General features: G+C 33.4%; 1 protein-coding gene across 7 annotated transcripts; it reads left to right on the top strand.

Moving 5' to 3' along the window:
• Nucleotides 1–5,272: 5,272 nt before the first annotated feature.
• On the top strand, nucleotides 5,273–12,094 carry LOC114169990. Of its 7 annotated transcripts, XM_028055426.1 has the most exons (5): nucleotides 5,277–5,373; nucleotides 7,568–7,828; nucleotides 8,693–8,794; nucleotides 10,100–10,202; nucleotides 11,116–12,094. In XM_028055426.1, exon 5 carries the CDS (start codon nucleotides 11,118–11,120, stop codon nucleotides 11,835–11,837), a length of 720 nt encoding a protein of 239 aa, XP_027911227.1. In that variant the 5' UTR covers nucleotides 5,277–5,373; nucleotides 7,568–7,828; nucleotides 8,693–8,794; nucleotides 10,100–10,202; nucleotides 11,116–11,117; the 3' UTR covers nucleotides 11,838–12,094. The 7 variants fall into 7 exon arrangements, with proteins under 7 accessions (XP_027911224.1, XP_027911228.1, XP_027911223.1 ...); XM_028055422.1 differs by lacking the exon at nucleotides 8,693–8,794 and having other exon boundaries at nucleotides 5,274–5,373; nucleotides 7,583–7,828; XM_028055421.1 differs by lacking the exon at nucleotides 8,693–8,794.
• Nucleotides 12,095–23,723: the final 11,629 nt, after the last annotated feature.

The raw sequence follows: 23,723 nt of genomic DNA on the forward strand, positions 1-23,723 counted from the left end.
GAAGTTCACCTTCGGTAGAACTACGTAGAGTACCCTTCACCACCTTTCACCGAATCACCACACACAAACATGTAAGAAGATAATAAAAGAAAAATGTAAGCTCTCCTTACCTCTTACTCTTCGTTTCTTCCTTCTTCCCATAAAATTCAACATTTAAAACTTTCTCCCTTCTTCCTTGACTTGTCACTATTTCTATTAAAATTATACCCTTAAACCTTATTCTCACTTATCTAACATTAATATCTAATTATATCTAACAACATCTCAAGATATCTTTTAATTTGTAACAATATAATAATATCCAAGAATGTCAACTAATATCTAACAATATGTAATAATATTTTTTCTAATTAAATAAGTATTCACCAAATCTTATTTCTTATAATATCTTCTAAAATAAAATAAATCCTTTAAATTATAACTATTTTTTTTATCTTTATATATTTAAAATTACTTTCTTAGCCAAGAAAGGGGGTCGAATTGGCTGAGTACTCAAAACCCTAAGTTAATTGTTATAGGACCACACATTTTAGTTGAGTGAAAAACAAAAACAACAGGTTGATTTGATCAAATAGTAAACACTCAGACATACCAAAGAAATTCAACTGATTAAAATATAAAATCAATAAACTAATATTCTTGAAAATTCTCCAGAGAAACACAAATCACGAAAATCACTCAAACAACATGCATTACCATACAAGATTGGTTTCAATTGATATATCAAACTTAATTGCACCACTAGATTACATCAAACCTCACGTAAACCTTGCAAAGATTTGACTAAATGAGTTTTCTTGAATTTTAAATCAAGAACAAGATAAGGGATACAGAATCACACAATGGTTTTTGTATTGGTTCACTCAAATTTGAGCTACATTCAATTTATCAAGACAACCTAAGCATGATAATGCACTAACCAAAATTATTATACAATCCCACAAATATTACACTTTTGAATTAAACAAAAACACCAAAATTCTTGAATCCCATAAGAATCTCAAAACCACCATAACAAGATCCCACTTGCAGATTTGAAATCAAACAAGGAAACACCCAAAATCAAAGGAACAACCAAACCTTGGTGGTGGCTCTCCCTAGCCTACTAAAATGTGTCTTTCTATGCTTCATAACCAAGCAAAACTTATTCCAAGATTCAAAGATCTTCAATCATGAGTTGCACACTGTGTAATTCGGAGAGAGAGAATTTTCTAAATTGGTTTCACCATTTTCGCGGTCAAAAATCATAGATTTTCTGCCCATTCTCTGAAAAATCAGCATATATAGTCTGCACATAAGTGAATTCAACATGTTAATTTGTCTATACAATTTGTTGATATCACTTGAGTTAAGTGAAATCAATCAATTGCATATGAATGCAACAGATTGAATACATTCATATCATAAATATATGTAACAAGTCTTTTAACATGTTAAAACCCTTTTTAACAGATTGAAAGGACAAACAAAAGACAAAGGACATCTATACTATGTCATAAAGTCTATGAATTGAGTCCAATCTTCAAGCTTTGTGATTTTCATGTCAATTTCTGATTCAATACACCTTAAGCTTGATCAACAACGAATCACTTCTATTCTTCATTAAGTTTTCATCAATTTCACATGATCACATGCACTAACTTCATCAAATCCATGCACTAAGATCACTTGTGCTAACAATCTCCCTTTGATTTGAGGAAGCCAACATCCATCCACACAATATTCTTCAAATTAATTTGATGAAGCAAAATCAATTGTGAAAACTTTAAATAACTTTTGCACACACAAAATACATAAACAACCACAAGCATACAAGCAATCCTCATATACATATGCTCCCCTTATCACTATTGTGCTTTCATTTCAGATTCAGTGTTAATTTTGATTCCATTATCTCTTAGTTTTAAAAATTATTAAGTAAATTAGGTATCTCACGTTTTAATTCTCACAATTCCCATTTTTTCACTTTAATTCTCACATTTCTCCTCCTTTAGATACATCAAATAGAGTTAAGCAATTAGGTATTGGAAAATGTTCCTGAAGAGACAATATTAGATCATCACGGGACTCGAACCTTATCTTACCACAATCTTTGAGCTTCTCGAATGGATGCCACTCGGTTTTATTCGTCATGTCTTTGTCATTTGACACTTGATGAATCATTGGGAGGTTACCTACAAAAAGGACTTCGACAATCAAGTCAGCCAAAGCTCTCAAAGTCAAATATCAGATTATGCACTAATGAAATGCGTACATTTAATTGTTGGGGTCCACTCTTATTTATAAAAGACTAATCTTTATAAATGATAGAATATTATTTTAACATGAATATATAAGTTGTAATTAAGCTTAATTATTAATTTGGTCTCACATAGGAGAGGACAAAATTGAATCATTTTAAAAAATTGGGGGACTAAATTGAATCAAATTTTCAAATAGAGGGACTAAATTGAAAACAACCAATGTTAGCTTGACACGTGGCACAATCGTGACCTACCACGTGACAGTATTTTTTTTAAAATAAAAAATTCTTAAATTGACATGTGTCACAATCATAAAGTGACACGTGACAATTTATTTTTTTTAAATTTCAAAAAGATTAAAAAAAATCAAAATTCCACAAATTGATACATGGCATGTACGAAGACGATATTAACATCAACTTAACGACATGGATCAAATTGAACCTTTTTAAAGAATTAGATGACCAAATTGAACCAAAAAATAATAAGGGAACCAAAATGAACCAAACCAACAAATTAGGGGACCAAAATGAACCAAACCAACAAATTAGGGGACCAAAACATTAATTAAGCCTAAGTTTATATATATGTGTGAATGATTTTTTTTTTTTGTATATCTTTTAGTTTATTCTTTTGAAATTTTAAGATGTAATACATTTTTATTATAAAATTACTTTGTTTTGTATATTAAAATTAAAATGCATTTATAAGAAATCTCACAATAAACACTAATTTATAGCTACTAGATAAGGTTAAGGCACCATTATAATTAAATTAGATTTCCAAAGAATTATATGATAAAATGATATGATTTAAATAATTTCAAACTTTGAAAACAATAACAATAACATATATTTTATATTTCTATAAATCTCAATACCTTTCATTAAAAATAATTATTGATCCAATTTAATTTTCTATTAAACAATTAAACTTACGTACTCATTTTAAAATTATAAGAAATTATTAGAATACTTAATTGCTAAAAATTAATCTAAACAAAATAAACGACTAAAAATACAATTCTTCCTTTTTGACATTATATTTTTTCCCCTTATAATGTTATGCTAGCTATAATTTTACGGAAGTTGTCTTTTATCGGCAAAACACCAATTTGGTGTAATTTTGGTTTTTGAAAATTATTGAGATAGGATTTATTTAAAAGAAAAAAATTATTAAAATAGGTAAATCCTATCACGGAAACACGACTTTATTGTAAAAAAAGTTATACCAAGATAACGCAATTTTTGTTCAAAAATTTTTAAAGTTAAAGTCATGTTAAATTAACACAATTAAGAGTATAACATTTTAAATCGAAATTGTGTCAATTTATTATAACTTCTACTAAAATGTATTAATTTGACATAATTTCATTTTAAAATATACTTAAATAAAATTGTTTCAAGTTGATGTGATATTCATCAAAATAAAATCATATAAAATTATCACGATTTCAACTTTAAAAATAATTCGAATTAAATCGTGTTGATGCATGACTTATTTACTTTCATAATTTTTTTAAAATTTTGTTTTACTTTGATAATTTAAAAAGAAAATATTGCGGTATTTTTGTGCTTTTGTCGTCTTTTACCATTAGCTAAAGTTATGATAAATATACATATTTACTTAGTAGAGTCAGACCCGCTAGTTGCAACTGCTCCCTTTCTTAGTTGCAAAGCTATGATGTACCGATATTTCAATTTAGGTCATATATTTGTGTCTGACACGTATTTGTATCCGACATGTATCCGTGTTCAACACGTATCGTGTCCGATATTTTAAGATACTTTATCGATATTTATTAATGAAGTATCTAATTTATAAAGTCATAGTACATCACAAGAGAATATTTGAATAGTGACCAATTTTAATGACAAAAAATAATTAGTCACTATACAGTGACCAAATTGATAACTAAAATAGTTCTAAAAAATTAAATTACAATTAGTCTCTAAATTGATAATTAAAATAGTTTCAATTATGAATTGATTTCTAAATTGATCACTAACATTAGCTATCAGGTTTTAGTTACTAAAATAATTGGTTTCTAATAAGGAAATTTAGATTCACAATAACAATCATATAATTATTATATTTTTTAAGAATTATTGTACACTCTTCAATATTCATAAATCACATATGATCACGTATTATATCCTATTATTTTAAAAATGATTAAATATGTTTTTTGTCCCTTAACTTTTATTGAATTTTGGAATTAGTCCATTTCGAAACTTCAGACTAATTTAGTCCTTCATTTTTTTGAAATACGTAGATTTAGTCCTTTTAATCAAATTTTGTTAAGTTTATTTGATATTTCAAGCATATTTCATAATCGTATTTGACTTAACATTAAAGTAAAAATGTGTCAAACAGTATAAACAAGTCAAATACAATCTTGTAATGCATACGAAATATCAAATAAATCTAACCAAATCTGGTTAAAAAGACTAAATTCACGTATTTCGAAAGATGAATGACTAAATTAGTCCAAAATTTCAAAATAGACTAATTCCAAAATTTATTTGATGTTAAGGGACCAAAACATATTTAACCCTTTTAAAAATGAACATATCAAATATATGTTATATCCAATACATGTATTATATGCTGCGAAGCCATTGGTTTATGCCTTTAGTTTATTCGGGTGAGACCGGTTTGTCTTCCTTCCTCTCTCTGTATGTGTTTCTATGTTGTCAATTTATTGAATTAGATGTCCAAAGAATTATATCATAAGTGATATCCTTTAAATAATTTCAGACTTTGAAAACAATAACAATAACATTATATTTTATATTTCTTTAACCCCCAATATCTTAAAAATAATTATCGATCCAATTTACATATTTTTTAACATTAAACATACGTGACTCATTTTAAAATTATAAGAAATAATTAGATTACTTAATAGATAAAAATTAATCTAAACAAAATAAACGTCTAAAAATACAATTCTTCCTTTTTGACAGAATATAATTTTCCCTTATAACGCTAGCTATAAAACCACAGTCGCTTTTACCTCAGCTAAAGTTAAAAAGAATACACATATTTACGTAGTAGACTCAGACCCGCTGTTTGTAGCTGCTTCCTTTCTTAGTTGCGACGCCATTGGCTTTTGCGGGTGAAACTGGTTTCTCTTCCTTCCTCTCTCTCCCTCTCTCTCTCTCTGTCTATGTTTTCAATCTATGTTTTGTATCTCTGTGTTTGAAAATTTTGACTTTGAGTTTTAATTTTTATGTCTAATTTGTTGTTTCTTCGTTGTTGCCGGTGAGAAAGTAAACAGTGAATTCAAGTTCATAGCCATTGGTTATTTCTTTTTTCTTCTCATTAGAGAAAAAAAAAATGTTAGAATTGAATTTACATTTTGTTTAACTTCCCCAACCCTTTTTTTTATGGCGGTGGTTGTGTTCTTGTTTGCTTATTTCAAATGTTCAATTTTTCTTTTTATTTTCTTGCTTGATGATTTTTGGTTGTAAAATTCGGTATCGCGTGGAAATTATTAGAATAATTGCGATGCTTGAGTGGTTTCAAATTTGGAGTGGAGAGATGTTTAAGTGTTGTTGTAGCAACTATGTATGGGATTTTTTTTTCTTATAAGCAGCAACTATGTATTGGATAGTGTGAAGGATAAGGGAAAAAAAAATGGAGAAGGATGAGCGTAGGCCTTAGAGGGGCTCAGTCCCTTTTGAATTTTTGAATGGTGGGGAAATCTTCTTCTATTTTCCATCTGCTTGATTTGCCAAATTTAGTCATATAAGTACATACACAAGGCACTAAGTGACAACAACACTTCAACAAATTGTGTGTAGCTTACCCTTCGGCAGAGTTGCGTAGCGTCTTTGCATTAATATGGATGGCCTGAGATTTAATTTTGGTAGTGAAGTTCTGATATCTCTATCTGGTGATTGTTGCATCCAACCATTTCAAAAGTCCTTGCTCTGAATGGATTTGCTGAAGGGTTGATTTTTTAGGTCACTAGTGTAATTTGTTCTATGTAATGGATGCTAGGTGATTTCTAGCTTTGATAGATTTCGGATCATGAGTAGGAATCACCTTACTCTACCCTTTTGAGATCTGGGTTTGAATAAGAGTATAATTGCGGTTGTTCAATTCATTTTTTAATCCCGTTTCATATTGTACTCTTTCGACAGAATATAGAAATTCTGGTTTGACAATGTGTTTTCTGCATTAATTTTATTGCTGCTATATGCATAGTAGCCAATAGTGCTCTTTAGTGGAGTGGAGCTGCCGCAGACTGCATTAGGATTCAGTAGTGGCCACCAAAATTGGTGCTTGCAATCATAGTTGAACCTCCGTAATATAGCCTTCAAAAACCAACTTTTACCTCCCGCCGTACATGATTGTTTTGGATTTTTTTGGCTAAAATATCCCACGAGAAGTTACCTCTGTTTTTACTTCTTTTAACATTTTATAAAACTAGTTTATATGTGTTCTGCTCACTCGTCCTCTTTTAAACCTCCTAGTTCACATTTTGTTATTTTTATCTAATTTGTTATTCTTTTCATTTATTTCACCATCATCTTTCAATTTTTGACTTGATTGCTGTATTCTTTTTGCTCCTAGATAGATGATGACTGTGAGCGTAAATTCTGAGTTAATATAATTATACATTTCTTTAATTTCAGTGATTTGTTCAGTATTTATGTGTAGTATATACTATTTAGTTTGTATTATATTCTTCCTGTCCCTCCCTTATATATAGAAGGAATAAATGGAGATTTTTGGTCATAATTATAAGAAACATAGACCCACCTAATGTACTGATTGCATTTTTTTTTTTGTGTCTTTAGTTTATTGAGACATCCCCTCATTTCCTATGAAAGTCGGTGCATCAATCGGTTTATTAACTATACAAGTTATAATCATTGGTTAACACAATATAAGTTACACTCATCATTATTGAAAATATTATATCTTGAATTATAAGTCCCTTAAATATAATCATCACTTAGATCATTTAATTTTGTTAGATGTAATGGGCTTATGCCCATCTCTTTGTATTTTCTTTTTTATAAATGCAGAACTCTTTATGCTCTACATATATTATGGGATTCAGCCTATATCTTTCTCTTTTATTCTAACATGGTATTTTGAGTTAGGTTTAATCCTTGCCTCTCCCATGAATCCATTGTTCACCAATGCTAATTTTTTCCTGGAAATTGTTCCTTTTAATTTCCGACACTGCTCTTAGGTTTGTTTCAACCGCTACTGTCTTGTTGTTGCCTATACTTTTTTTTCCAGCCATTGTTTTTCACCATCACTGTGTTGTCACCACCTCATCTAGTCTGGTGACACAACAATAGCTTCCTTGTGGCTAGGTGAACCTGGAATGATGATTTTCATCGCGCCGCCTCCTTTTGGTCTGATGAGACCACGGTTGTGATCATCTAGGCCAGGTAACCACCACGTTGCAAAATTTAGGCAATTGGAGCTTTGACGCACTTGCACGTGCCACCTCAACCCTCATTGCCACCGGTAGTTCTTGCTGCATGTGGTGGCATGTCCAACCTCCTCTCTAGTGATGACCACCAACATCGGTCTCGTCTCTCCATCTTTCTAGATTTGTAAGTTTCATCTTGATTGTAGTTTATTGGATTTTTTTTTTCATTCTTTTTTTTAGGGTTGTTTCTCTCTCCTAGTAATTATTTTCTCTCTATATATACAATTCTTTATGGCATCTTTTGCTGCTACTATGTCTGATCCGTCTATCTACCAATTATGTCAATGTGCATCTATCCATTAACAAATTAGATAAAACTAATTATGATACTTGAGCATCAAACATTAAACTTTGACTTAAAAGTTAGGGTAATGTTGATCATCCTACCTAGAATGTGACCAATATTTTTGAAAATGAGCTTTCTTGCTGGTTAAAAATTAATGCTCAATTATGCATTGTACATTCGTTCATCGTTCAAACAACTATTTTGTGCTTATGAGACATGTTCAGACATTTAGGAACAAGCTAGACTATTGTACACCAATGATACTCAACGTCTTTATGTTGTTTGACAAAATATCCTAAATATTGTTGCTCACAAAGGTCTTGATAGTGCAATGGATAAATATTTGGGTAAAGTACATACTCTTCTCTGTGACTTTAATGAGTTATTACCTCTTGCCTCCTGCCTTGCCTTCACTCCTTCTGAATAACTAGAGCAATGATCAAAGTTCTTCATGTTGTTGGTTTTACATTCCCTCAGTCTTTCTCAATAGCTAGAGCAATGATCAAAGTTCTTTGTGTTGTTGGTTTTACATTCCTTCACTCTTTCTCAATAACTAGAGCAATGATCAAAGTTCTTCATGTTGTTGGGGTCTCCAGTTGTGCCTACTTTTACTTTCACCTATTTCACCCTATTGAGCATGTTGGGTAAGTTTACCACTGAAATACCTTCTTCTTTGATGACTCTTTTGCATTATTATTTTAGCGTGATGATCGCAATCACTCTCACAAGCAAGGCAAAGGGCGTCTCAAGTGCGAACATTGTCACAGGCTCAATCACAGAGTTGACTGGTGTTATGCTTACATGGTCATTCTCCTTGATCTGTTTCTGTTTCCCAAGTTGCTCCTTCGCAATTGTTTGATTTGGTTCCCACTTCATCTGAAAATTTAGGATGGATACCATGCTATCTTCAATGAATTTCTCAAATGATATGAGAATCCCATTGCTTCTATTACATACATAGGTACATCATTTGCTGGTGTCACTCACTCCAACTCTCTTGGCCCTTGGGTTCTAGACTCAGGTGCCACAAATCATATTAGTAGTAATAAATCTTGTTTCTCTTCTCTGTCTACTTCAGGTTATTAGTCTTATGACCAATGGCTCTAGGGCCTCCTCACATGGTGTTAGTACTATTCATTGTCTTCATTCTCTATCTATTGATAATGTTCTTTATGTTCCTGAGTCTCCATTTAAATTTTTATCCCTTAGTCATCTCACCCATTCTCAAGATTGTATTATCTCCTTTACAATTTTGTTTATAAGACTAGAGTCTGGGACAGATGATTGACACTAGATCTGAGTTTATTGGTCTTTATCATCTAAGGACATTTGCACATGTTGGATTGGTACTAGATTCCCCCTCTCTCATTCATGCTCAGCTTGGTCATCATAGCCTCGCCAAAATGCAACTGTTTGTCTTGTGAGTCAAGTCAATGAGAAAAACAACTCTACATTTTTGTGGTTTGTCAATAGTGTTGTGTGTTGCATTTTGGGGTCAGCATTTACATTTTAGATTGAAACCCAGATTTCTTGACCTTGCAAAGATGAGAAAAAAAAGGTATATTTTGTCTTATTACATTCATTCTTGCATTTCTCCGTCATCCCTAGGATTTGTTCTTCCTCTATTCGTATTCCTACTTAGCTTCTTCTCCTGTTCTGAGTCTTAAATTGAGGTATCTAGCAACCATTCTTTGCCTCAGTAAGTTTTTGTTTTTCTTTGGTTGACCTTATTCCTCAGTTTCGTATTTTTCACTTCTATTTGCCCTAATGTTACATTTTTTGTTTTTCATTCTCCAATTGTCATTTTAATAGTTTCCTATGATTTTTATTATATTACTGATTATGAGCTGTTTTGGACCTATTAGTTATGACCACAGAATTTAGTATTGCACAATAGACAATATGATACTATTGATTCCGTATGTGGTTTGGAAGCTTGACAATGTGAATCGTGATGAGTATAGTTTTTGTATCTGAATTGTTCGGTGTATCACACAAATCACTAAAGTATGGCATGAATTGTGATATTTCAATGGAAATAAATGATTTATGCCGATGATCTTGCAGAGACCATGACAATGACAATTACAGCTTCCTTACTTGTTGCAGGTTTGTGTTGTGACATAGCATTGCATACTATTGACGTGGGAGAAGTTGTGTATCTAGTGAGTTGATTAGGGATAGAAGGTGGTGATTCGAGTTCAACATTCAGGTATGGGCCTTGCAAACTGCCTTCAAAATTTTCATGGTTTTTTTTTTTTAACTCACATCTAGAAGGTGTGTCACCTGAGGTTTGAAGTCCTCTGTTATTAGTATTTATTTTGTTTATTCTAAATAGTTAATTGGGTTGCAATGTTCATGAAGCGTCTGCAGCTTAGAGTTTTTCTGTTGAAGGATAGTTGATTGGAGGGCAAGTTTAAACAGTTATTGATCATGAATTTGAGTTTTTAAATGTCCTCCACACACACATACATATACCATGTTTACTATTGATCATGAATAAAGAACTCACGATATGGTTCAATCCACAATTCATAGAATAGGCTTTCCTGTTGATACTTCGTATCCTGATTCAACTACCTTGGTTATGACATGTAAACTTATGAATATGAATATTCAGTAAGTTTAGTTTAATGTTTATGAATTACAAGATTTTTATTACCTGCGTGATGCTTTTTTATCACATGTATATCTTTATTTATAGTTTTGTATCTTTTTGGAAGATCTTACGCAGTCATGGGACCTTTTTTTTGTTGTGTGTGAAAATCTATGAAAATCATCCGGCAATAGAAAACCAACATCTTGACACTTTGATGTTAGTTTGTAGCACCTCCATCGGGTTTACCAATTTTGGAAGTGATATGTGGTTGTTTGTTCCATGGATTTCCTTGCCAAAATGCATTGGTGAATCCAACAATGGATGTGGAACATGGAAATATTTTTTCATATCTTTCTAGTCACGACATGCTATTTCATGTCAATGACTATTCATAGCTTTGAAAGCATGATCTTGATTGCTATATTTATGAAAAAAGTTACTGTATTGTGTTTCATTGATTCAGTTTCATCCACACACGCCCTACCCTTTCTTCTTTTTACTTACATCTATTTCTATTAACTTGTAGCAATGGATGTCGACGAAGCAGAGAGTGAAGTTTCAGTTTCTTCTGCTATTGCCAATTCAATCGCTCCTCGGCAGAATCAATTTCTTTCTCCGGAAGATCTTGCTTGGGCTGATTCCTGCCTAGTTAAAGATTCTTCTGATATTTCAGAAACTGATTGGATCCCTTTGAAAAGTGCTTTATTAGAAATTATCAGCTCCCAGTCTGAATTTTCCAGAGAAGATATAGAAATTCCTCCCCACTCTCTTAGTTCTGAAAGTATTACTATGGAACTTAATCAGCAATCTTCAACTTCTGACGGGAGACGATTATCTGAGTCGTCTTCAACATATAATGTGAACCCATTAAGTGTGGTAGCAGAAACAAGCAGTGATGAAATTCCAGATGATGAAACGATTGCCAACTTGCCATCTCTCAATCCTTTTCTGCCAACTTATAATGAAAATCTGGAGGAGAAGAAAACCATTGATTTTGGATTTGATCTGGATTCTTCCTCTTACGAGACGGAGCAACTCGCTGACAATATCTTCAAAATTTGGGATTTAGATATTCCATCTGAAGAAGGTGAACTGGTTAAACAGTTGGATAAAGCCTTGTCAGAGAATTCCTTTCAAACAGTGTCATCATCTTCTGATGACCCAGTGAAATGGACGGACATGAAGGACAGCTCAATCGATGATCTTGTTGCTGAAATTGCTGACTTGTCATTAAACAGAAGTGCATAGTGTTCATTGAGTTTTACGTAGGTTTAAGATTGTTCAGTTATTTATGCTTACTGTGAAGTATTAGTATTTAGAAGTTCGAAGCCTCTTTTGCTGCAATGTTGATATTTCTTTTATTTGGAACAATGACCAAGCCCTGAGTTATCTTTGCAACATATGATTCTCATCTGTTGTATACAAAGCTGCCCGTTATCAAGACAATTGTGTAAAGGGATCGAGAAACAAAGGAAAACACAGGACATACATTATTTTAGTGCTTATTTTTTACGCCCTTGTTTCTCCAAGTGATGAAATCTGGACCGAATGATGGATAATGTAGTAGTCGAAAAGTGTGAAAATGCATTCAGGCTACTGCTCTGTAATTGTCGTAAGAATGCATTTAACTAAAGTACTTGTAAGAACAAATTGCTTTTGGGTGCATGTGTTTTCATGGAGTCTATAAAATGCCCCTTTACCCTGGGTTGTAATTTCATTTACTAGTGAAAGAAAAAAAGCTTTACAATAATTTTCACAATTGCTTAGACCATAACTGAAAGAAATACACTCTCGCATAATAGAATGCAATATTGAACAGTATATATTGGTTAATAATAAATTTAGATAATGTCTAATTCTTTGCAAATTGCAAATAGTTGTACTAAGCATAAGTTGTACTAAGAAATACAATTTTAGTTTGTATATTCGTTGCGTTTGTTGAATGTGATCCTTTTTTTGTGCGATCAAAATGTTTAAATTTTTGTCAATTTTGGTTGAGTTGATATTTTTTAATAACATTTAAATAGTTAACACATTTGTTTAAATTTTCATCAATTTTGGTTAAATTGATATTTTTTGTAACAACATTTAAATAGTTAACACATTTCAAGAGTGTATGCCCCATGTAATTTCGTGTTCTTTTACTTTTTTTATTTGTTTTTTAGTTTTTTTATTTTAATAATAATGTTCACGTTTCAAGTCAACATCGTACTACATGTGAATGTTAGTATCACGTGTCAGTTCATACTTGTGTCATTTTCTTTTGTTCAATCCACTCCCTATATTTGTCCTTCTCCAAATTGAGATCAAATTTATTTTTGGCTTAAATATACATTTGGTCCCTATTTTTGTTGTTTACATTCTATTTGGTCACCATTTTCGTTTTGTATTCAATTAAGTCCTCATTTTCGTCCAATTTTTGTCAATTTAGTCATTTTCTCTAACTGTGTTTAAATAGTTAACGTTTTTGAACAGTACATGTCACATGTTAGCTCCTGTTTTTTTTTTTAAATTTTTAAATTTTTAAATTTTTTTAGTTTCAAAAATTGTCCACGTGTCGAGTCACAATTGTGTCACGTGTCAATATATGATTGTATTATTTCTTTTTGTTCAATTTAGTCACAATATTCGTTATTTTTGTTAAATTCAGTTTCTATATTCGTTATTTTTGTTTAATTTAGTCTCAAATATTTGTTAAAATGGAAAAATTTAATTTTTAAAATTGACATTATTATTAGTTATTTTTGAAATTCAATTATAAATTATAATATTTAATTATAAATTGAATATAATTCTTAGATTCAATTGTTAAATAGAATATAATTATTTAAATATTATTAAAATATAATTATTAAAATTTTAAAAATCTATATTAACATTTGTAAAATTGACATTTAAATCTAATTTATATTGCATTTTAGATATTAAAATCTAAAATATTTTATATTTAAATGTTAATTTTACAAATATTAGTTTACTTTTCTAAAATATTTTTAATAGAAATTTTAAAAGTATTTTAGAATATAAATATTAGAAAAAAAAACATTTAATAATTATATTCTTATAATATTTTAAATAGCAATTAAATATAAGAATTTTATTCAATTTATAATTAAATTTAGTAATTTATAATTAAATTTAAAAAATTATAAATTCAAATGTCAATTTTAGAAAAAATATTAATATAATTTGTATAAAAGATATTAAATTTAGTGTAAATTTGAAAGGGACAAAATTGATTTATTTTAACAAAAAATGAGACTAAATTGAACAAAAATAACAAATATAGGGACTAAATTGAACAAAAAAAATAATACTACCACAAACTAACTCGTGGCACTAGCATTGACACGTGGCACAATGGTGACTTGACACGTGGCACAATGGTGACTTGATACGTGGATAATTTTTTTTGAAATTAAAAAAATTAAAAAGAAAATTAAAAAAAAAAAATAGGAGCTGACACATGGCATGTACTGTTCAAAAACGTTGACTATTTAAACACTGTTAGTGAAAAGGACCAAATTGAACAAAATTTGACAAAAATGAGGATCTAATTGAAGACAAAATGAAAATGGGGACCAAATTGAATAAAAACAACAAAAATAGGGACTGATGAGTTCAAATTTTTGCCCTCATTTAATATTTAAATTTGGGGATTTAATTGAATTTTCTGTGCTTAAAGATTGATTTAATTAGGATTTGTGATTATTGGATTTATTGAGTAAGTTTGGTAAAAGTGGCGTAAAAATTGATTTTAGTTGCATAAAATATTATTGGATATTCTAACGTTTGTTAATGCAGCTGGAATTTATTTTTGGTCAATTAATAGTGTGATTTTGAAATATTCAAAGTTACAAAATAAGTCCAAAATCAAGAAATTCTGAAAAAGAATAAATCAGGAGCTAAATGCACCCCCAGTTTTTATTTGCACACTCCTTGCTCAAGTGGACCACAAAAACCTGTTCTGCACCCCCAGTTTTCACTAAGTTGCACCCCTCCTACCACTTAAACTCCACTAAACCAGATCATGCCATGTGGCAATCCCCACCTCTTAAAATTAGCCAACCAGAACAAGCCACGTGTCATAATCCTCCACTCACCAAATTGACCACTCAGATTCTGCCACGTCATCATCTTCATCTCCCAAAAACCTAACCCTAATTTTCTTCTCTCCTTCCACCACCATGGCAGCTGCCGCCGCCGCCATCTCCACCGCACATTCATCTCCTTCCCGCCGGCCACCATTTCCGCAGTCACCGCAGCCATCGAAACTGCCACTGCGCGAACCAGTTCACACCTCCACACAGCCGCCGTCGCAGCAGCACCCACCGTGACCAGAACACCACCACCGCGAGTTCTTCATCCCGCAGTCAGCCACCACTGCAACAGCACCACCGCGTCGCGCCACCACGCCGGAAAACGGCAGCAGCCACCGTCAGCCGCGCAGCCAAGGAAGAGTGTGAGAGAGAAACCCTAGTTCTGGAGAGAGACGCGCCACGTGTCAGACTGCTATTGGACAGTCAAACTGGTCAACTGGTCAACTCTGGTCAACTGGTCAAAGTCAGCAGTCAAATTCTGGTCAATTGGTCAAAACTTAGAACTCTCTGGTTTTGGCAGATACCATCTCCACCACATCTCTCATTCTTTCTTTTATTTTCTTTCCTTCATATCATCATGTATTCCATCAAAGCCATGGAGGGCTAAGCTTTTAGGGTTGATTCCACTGTAATTTCTTAAATGGATTCTGAGGTTAGATGAATTTATATGTTTTGTTATTTTGATTATTGTTGTGGTTTTTGTTTAGCTATGTCCTTTGCTTCTTAATCGAATAGAAAATAATGATTTTAAATCTACATGCATGCTAATCATATGAGTTAAAAGGTTTTTAAATTAAATTGAGACTTTACTTTGATTTTGTTTAGGAACTTTCATTTGATTAAATAAGTTTTTGCCAATAATTGAGACTTTAATTTGATTAGAGGTAATTACTTTAACTAAAATTAGTCAAGACTTTACTTTGATTAATTAAGTTTTCTATTTGGTAAAGAAACAAAGGAATAGACATGATTAGGCATAGTAAAATTAATTGAGACTGTACTTTGATTGAATTTACTATGGACAATCTAATAATTCTCACTTTTAATTGAGACTGTACTTTGATTAAAAGTGAGGATGCCAACAAATGAATTGAGTCTTTACATTGATTTATTTGTAAATCAACAACAATAATTAATTTAACAATAATCTCTAGATAACCAATGAAGAATCTTATTTAGAAAAAGCAGTGGAATTGACCTATTTACTATTACTGTGTTTACAATCTTCCGTGTCATTTTCTTTGTATATCAAAACCTCCCTATTTTTATAGTTGCTAGTTTTAAATTGCATTTTTGAGAATCAAATATTTGAGATCAATTCCGTATTCGTTGTGAGACGACTCAGGGTTATCTTAACCCTAACTATTTTCTTCACTACAAACTGGCAATACTGAAGTTGCTAAAGTAGTGGTAATTTGATCGCCTAACGACAGCGATATCAGGGACCAATTGTATATTTAAGCCTTTATTTTTTATATGAATGTTATACTTGTATTTTTATTCTAATTGATATTTTTATTAAATATTTCTTGAATTCAATTATAAATTATTAGATTTAATTATAAATTGAATATAATATTTATATTAAATTATTAAATAGAATATATCATTAGAATATTATTATAATATAATTGTTAAATGTTTTAGATTAAAATGTCAATTTTAGAAATATTAGTGTAATTAGAATATAATTATTAGATTTATATTTGTTTTCTACTACATTTTGAAAAATAGGGTTGGTTTAAAAATAATTTTAAAAATATTTAATAAAAATATTACTGAAAATTAAATTTGAAAAGGAAAAAAAATTGCTCAATTTTAAAAAGAATTGGGATTGAATTAGATCAAAATAACAAATATAGGAAATAAATTGAAGAAAAGACGATGACACAATCACATATTAACACATGGCACTAACATTGACATATGGTACGATGGTGATTTGACACATGAACAATTTTTAAAATTAAAAAAATAAAAATAAACAAATTCAAAAAAACCACGAGCTGACATCACTACAAAAATAGCTATTACCGACGGGCAGAATTTGTCAAAACAGGGTATTATCCATCAATAAACGTGTTTTTCTGACAGATTAATGACGGACAACAATCCGTCGATAAATATGGCATAGGTAATACTTACCGACGGATATAGTCGTCGATAATCTAATTAAAAAAGAAAATTGCACTAATCGAATTATTTGAACTACTAAACCACTGTCTAGAAAAGTTTTCAATGCTAAAACAAACATAAAAATCAAGTCAAAATTTGAAATTAACAAGAAAATTAAAATTTGACTACTTAGAACCTAAAACTATCAAGTAAAACTAACACTATGCTACAATGACTAGATATTAATACCTAAGCTACCTAAACAACAAACTGTCTTTCTAAACAAATTCTAGATCATAAAAGAGTGCTAGCAAGTAGGCTAACTACTATAAAATCAAATGTTCCACCAATAATTTTTTTCTATTTTAGAAAACACCAATCATCTGAGCACATCCTTATATTTTTTTTCTTTCCAAACAAAATATGTATGGTAATAATAAACCAAGGAATTTATTAGTAAATTCATGAGTAAACAACATAAAATCACAACTTCACAGACAAACACAATCAAACTACAGAAAAAGAAAAAAATTAGACACAAAAATGGAGGTAAAAGTGTATGGTCCAGTGTCTAATTGAGAAGGAAACTGAATTTGAAGCAGTTCATGTTCATCTTTTCAAGGGAAGGAACCTGAGTAGCTTAAGTTGCAGGTTCAATTAGACATGTGTGTGATAATTGTGTAGCCTATATGGTGAACCAAACTAGAAGAGGGAATTTGGTTAGAGAAAGGAAGCATGTAAGTGCTTGGTGGGATGACATGAGCAATGGCAATGCTGATTGGGAAAACCATGGCTGCACTAGTTAATTTTAATTCTATTTTGGTCCAATTTTAAGGTGAATGTATCTAGAATGGTTAAAACTAAATTGCAGAATATGATGCAAAGCTTATCTTATTAAGTTAAATTTAAAGTATGGTAATTGGGGGTTATATATCTTTCATTATCCTCAGGGAATCATATCTAAATCCATCCTACAACATTAAAGTTCACAACATTAAAGTTCATACTAAAGTAAAAACAAGATGCATAAATTTGTAAAAGCCTTGCTAATGAAATCCATGAACTTGATCAGATGAGATTGAATGGGAAACATGTGCATGAAGATGGACAATTCCTAAGCTCACGTGTACCACACCTAACCAACTCGACCAAGTAGTAATAAAACGACACGTATATGCCAAAATAATCAAGTAGTCAGCCTAAGCCGAGTTGGCCTAAGCCTTACCAGACTAAATCGGTAACCTAAACATCCAGAGAAATAACCTGCACAAGGCAACACATAACCAATATAAACCGCCAAGGAAAGTAGTCGGCCTAGGCCGACTACTCCAATATACTTAGTAAAACTAAGGTCCCCCTAGTGTTCAGTGAGTCCTCTTAAGGGCCTGGGCTAGGGCCCAAGCCCACTTACAGCCCAAACTGAAGCTCAAGCCAGGCCCAGCCCATGGCATAACCAAACATGATTAATACTCTATAAATACACGTGGACCCCAGTAATTTAAGGTACGCATTCATTACTCCATTAATCACTGATTTGACCTTCTGAGAGCTTTGACTTACTTGAGCTTCGGAGTCCCTTCTGCAGGTAACCCCTCCTGGGTCCAAGCCGACATGTATCAACCAGGACGAAGCCAACTGAGGAGATAACGGACTACATGGGTAAGGTGACACTTGTGCCTAACTTATTTTGTTTGTTCTCTGCAGGAACAATTGGCGCCCACCGTGGGGCTCGAGACGAACACCTTTAGTACCCGTTTTTCTCCAAAGATGGTTTCCACCCGCAGCAGAGCTGGAGTGAACAAGCAAGCGGATGCTGGTCCCTCAGGACCTGCTGGCATTACCCTTGACCTAGCCGCCATCCTGAACGCCCATGCGAAGATGAAACAAGAACTAGCGGATCTGAAGAAACGCAGCGCCTCCATCTCATCAGCGCTGCGACAAGAAAACTCTCGCCTTAGGCAAAAGATCGAGGCTGATCCCACCCTGAAGGGAAAGGCTAAGGAGGCGTCTGAAGCTACAAGGTCCCCGACCTTCCAGCCCACAGAAGAGGAGAGCGAATACAACCCCACCCTTCACACCTTCACCACCACCTAACAAACACCCATTCCTTATACCCATCCCACTCAATTCCCATCCACTCACCCAGGGCATACTACAGCCCCAACCCCTGCTGCTACCCTCCCCACCACCCAGATCCCCTACAACATACCCACCACCATCCACACTACACATGTACCACCCTACAACCCACATTACCTTCCAACAACCCACATCCCCCCTCATAACCTTACCTCCACCTTCCCTGCTATGATCAACCATCCCATCCCACCTCATCTACTCCCTCCCCACCAGCCCATACGTCGTCACCCCTTCACCGACTTTATCGCCAACACCCCCCTTCCTGCCCAGTGGGAACCCTTCACGCTGGACCGCTACACCGACGAAATCGACCCCGATGAACACCTCAAAGTATACATCACCCATGTCGCCCTGTACACGTCCTAAGATGCAGTCTTCTGCAAAGCCTTCCCCACCACCCTCAAGGGCCCTACTCTGGAATGGTTCACCACCCTTCTGCCTTATTCTATCGACAGCTTCGACGTTCTTTCACACATGTTCTCCACCCATTTCGCTGGCAGCCGCCCATACTAAACTACCACAATCTCCCTCCTGGGCATTAGACAGGAACAAGGCGAATCACTTAGAGCGTTCATAGATCGGTTCAGTAAGGCAGCTCTTCGCACCCCACACCTCAACCAAGAGATGATCCTCTAGTGCATGACACTTACCCTACAACCCAACCCCTTCACCAACAACGTCTACCTCCACCCACCTACCTCTATGCAGACCCTCCATACCAAATTCTACAATGACTATGCAGCCACCACCGCCAACCCTACCCTGCAACCTCCCCGCCCCGATACCCGCCCACGCGAGCCCTGACAACCCCGCTTCACTAGATGTGCCCCTCTTACCGTAGCTCGCTCCCGCATCCTCGATGAGGCCCTACAGGCTGACCTCATCCCTCCACCACGCAAGACAACCACACCTTCTAATGTTGATATGACCAAATACTGCCGCTACCACCGCAACCATGACCACACCACAAAAGACTGCAAAGCACTCCAGGGTAAGATAGAAGAACTGGTTCGTGCTGGTCACTTTCGCCGCTTCATCCGTAGAGATGATCATTCCTCTCGATCCTGCCACCCCCTCGCTCTGACCACATATGCCCCCCACACGACTCCCGTCATGACAGACGCCCAGCCCAACTCGCTAACCAGGCACCTGAACCGGCCTGCACCGACATCACCCCCGTTGATCCTCCCCTACGTGGCACCATCAACTACCATCTCTGGGGGCTTCGCTAGTGGAGGATCCACCTCTTCTGCCAGAAAGAAACACCTCTGCCATATCCAATCAATCAATCATATCATCCATTCCCACCACAGACGTTGTATGCCTCCCATCATCTTCATAGATGACGACTTTCATGGCCTTGACCATCAACAAGATGACCCCATGGTCATCACTGTTGAAATCGAAAACTACGCCGTTAAGAAAGTCCTCGTCGACCAGGACAGCTCCGTTGATATCCTCTACTGGACCACCTACCAAAAACTCCAACTCCCGGACACCGCTATGGTCCCGTATGACGAACCAATCTATGGCTTTTCTGGCGAACAGGTATCCACTCACGGCTACATCGACCTCCACACTGTGTTTCGCGAAGGAACCCAAACCAAAACCATTCCAATTCGCTTCCTTATTGTCGACGCACCAACATCCTACAATGTCCTCTTGGGTCGTCCTTCCCTCAACACCCTTGGCGCTGTTGTCTCCACCCCCCACTTGGCCATGAAGTTCCCTTCTCCTTCCAGTGACATCCTCACCGTCCACTGCGACCAGCGCCTGGCACGCGAGTGCTACATGGCCAGCCTGCGCCCACAACTCCCAATTCAACAAACCAACCACATTGAGCGACCACCTGGCTCCGGCATCGCCCTATCAGGCGAAGATCTAGACCCCAGAGTAGGTCGGGATGTTCGTCTCGAACCAGTTGAGAAAACCTCCCCTCTAGAGCTTCCCAATGGCCACTCCATCAACCTAGGCACCGGTTTGAACTCTGACGAGCGTGCCATCATCACACCCATCCTCATCAGCACTTCAGGTTATAACATCAGTCCAACAATTTATCATATATAACTTTTACAAAGTCCAAATTTGCACTTGCTGAAATATATTTAGGATTTCGGAAAATGCTCAAGGGAAATATGGCAAAGAATTCAAGCAAGCTACATAATGGTCAAATGCTACATAATGGCAAAGAATGTGATGCGGTGAATTCAAGCAGGCAGATTACCAAATCACAAACATTAAAAGGAGGCACAATTTAGAGATTCGTACCTAAAATAATGAATCTGGGGAGAAAGAGGTGACGTTGCCAGTGACACCACCACTGATGTCGACGACGCTGCTAGAAAGTTGTGGCTAGCTGAAGAATTGGGGCTGGGTTTTCGTGGGGAGGGTCACGCCAGGCTGCGGAGCATCACGACAATGTCAAGGGAGGGTCGACAGCATCATGGCAAAGAGGCACCAACATAATTCTAGCAGGGTCAGAAGATTGGTGGTCAATTTTGGGCTTATGAATTTTTGGGAGAGAAAGAAAGTGGGACGCAATTGTGGGTGAAAGAATAAAGGGAATCTTAAATTTTATTTTATATCAGTCCGCGACTTTATCGATGGATAAATCCGTCGGCAACGTTCTCACTAATGGTTTTACGAACTATAGGAGACTTTGTTGCATGTTATTACTGATGGATATTTTATTTTCATCGGTAACATCAATAACAATATCCGTCAGTAAATTTGTCAATAAACTATCATTACAGGCATATTACTTTCTGTCAATAAATATCTATCGGTAAATCGTTGTTTTCTTGTAGTGCATGTGGTACATTGTTCACATGTTGTTAACTATTTAAATGTTGTTACCAAAAAAGACCAAATTAACCATAATTAACAAAAATTGGAACTTTATTGAACTCAAAAAAAAAAAAAAAAGAGAGCCACATCGAACATACACGACTAAAGTAGGGATCAAAGTAGTATTTAAACCTAAAAAGAATTATCTTTTTTATTCTCTTTGATCCTTAGTTTTTTGTTTCATTTGAAGAACATTTGTTTTGCTAAAATAATATTTACTATCTCTCATTAGTTCAAGTGGTTTGATATATGACAAGTTTTCTTAGATTTTCAAAGTATTTTACCTCTTATCATATCCTTAATTATAAATTATTTCATTTGTTAAATTTTTATCAAATTATTTTTAGGACAAATATTTGATCACTTTTCTTTCATTTTAACATTTTTATTTGTTTGCTTTTATGTAAAATATTATTTCAGAGATTTTGACATAATTACTTTTATTTTTTAATACATCGTAAGTGTAATTTTACTATCGTAATTATATAAAAATATTTTATTTACTATAATATAATAATGTAACGTCACGAACTTTGTTTATCAAATTTAGAGTTAAAAAGTAAAAAAAATCTTCGATTAAGATCAAACTATTATTAGTTTAACTTTTTAATAAATTTTGTTTAAGTGATATATTACTATCTCTATTAGTAAAAACAAATGATATATCATTAAAATTTAGGGAAAGTAAATAAAGTAATATTTGAAATAATTCTAAACTTGGTTGTGTGATTTTTTTTAATTTTTTTTAACTTTATTTATCAGCTTTATATTTTTTATGTAGGACGTGATTCAATTCTTTTTTTAGACAAAACTTGGATCGATTTAAAATGAGTGAGGCGACCCTCCCGTCCTTACTTAAAAATTCAATATATATTTTTGTTGTTATTGGATTGTAGTTATGTGTAATTATTTAATATTTTAAATTATAATTAACTTTTATTCAATTATTTGTAGTAGTGTAATTTGATATTTATATAATTTTCTTTAATATTTGATGTTAAAGAAAAGAAAAGATATCCTTTTTATATATTTGATAATATCATCACTTCTTTGCTGTTATTTTTATTATAAAAATTATTTAATTGATTACGAGACAGGAAGAAAAGCTAGAACATAAATACAATATACTTGTGGGATGAGACCAAAGTTATAAATCCATTGGATATGAAGTTGATGATGTTTCGAAATAAGAATGACATAATTTTTTGTGTACTTGTCCATATAGGTATAAGAATGATGATAAAAGTACAATTTTATTTTAAGAATTTTAAAAATAAGATGGAATAATAAAACGGGGTCTTCTCCCTGTACCTCTAAAGACTTCTACTGCACCTCAAAGATTAATTGTACAGTCCATTTTATCCCTCTGACTTACCTCTGACTTAAATAGATAAAAATAATTAAAATAATTACTGCGTTAGGTGAACTGAGAGTTGTATTTGGTTTTTATGTTGCACCCCTCAAGAAGTCAACTTCACGAATTAAATGGATTTCGACATCCGATTTTTCAGAAAACGGATTTGGATATCCGTTTTATCTTGTTACGGGTTTCGATATCCGTAATTTCATAATAAATCTTTTCAATTATTAAATTTTTAAGTTGTTTATATATTTTGTTATTCATTATATATTTATTTAATTTATATATTTTTTTTTCTAACTTTTAAAAATTAAATATTTTGTCAAGTCTTTAATTCTTAATTTTGAATTTGTTTTTAATATAAACCGGCTTCTAGTGGTAATGATAATCACGGATTTCATTTTATACAAATCGAAAATGGAAATCCAGTTTTTATTTTGCTTTACTTATTTTCTTAATTTTTTTTAAATTTTGAAATGCTTTGTAACAAATAACAAATAAAAACTCACTCATCAAATAAATAAAACTTTAGAAAAAGTGTAGAAAATAATTAATAAAAAAATTGCAAATGAT

Source organism: Vigna unguiculata, chromosome 11 (genome assembly GCF_004118075.2).
Source record: "Vigna unguiculata cultivar IT97K-499-35 chromosome 11, ASM411807v1, whole genome shotgun sequence".
NCBI lineage: Eukaryota > Viridiplantae > Streptophyta > Magnoliopsida > Fabales > Fabaceae > Vigna > Vigna unguiculata.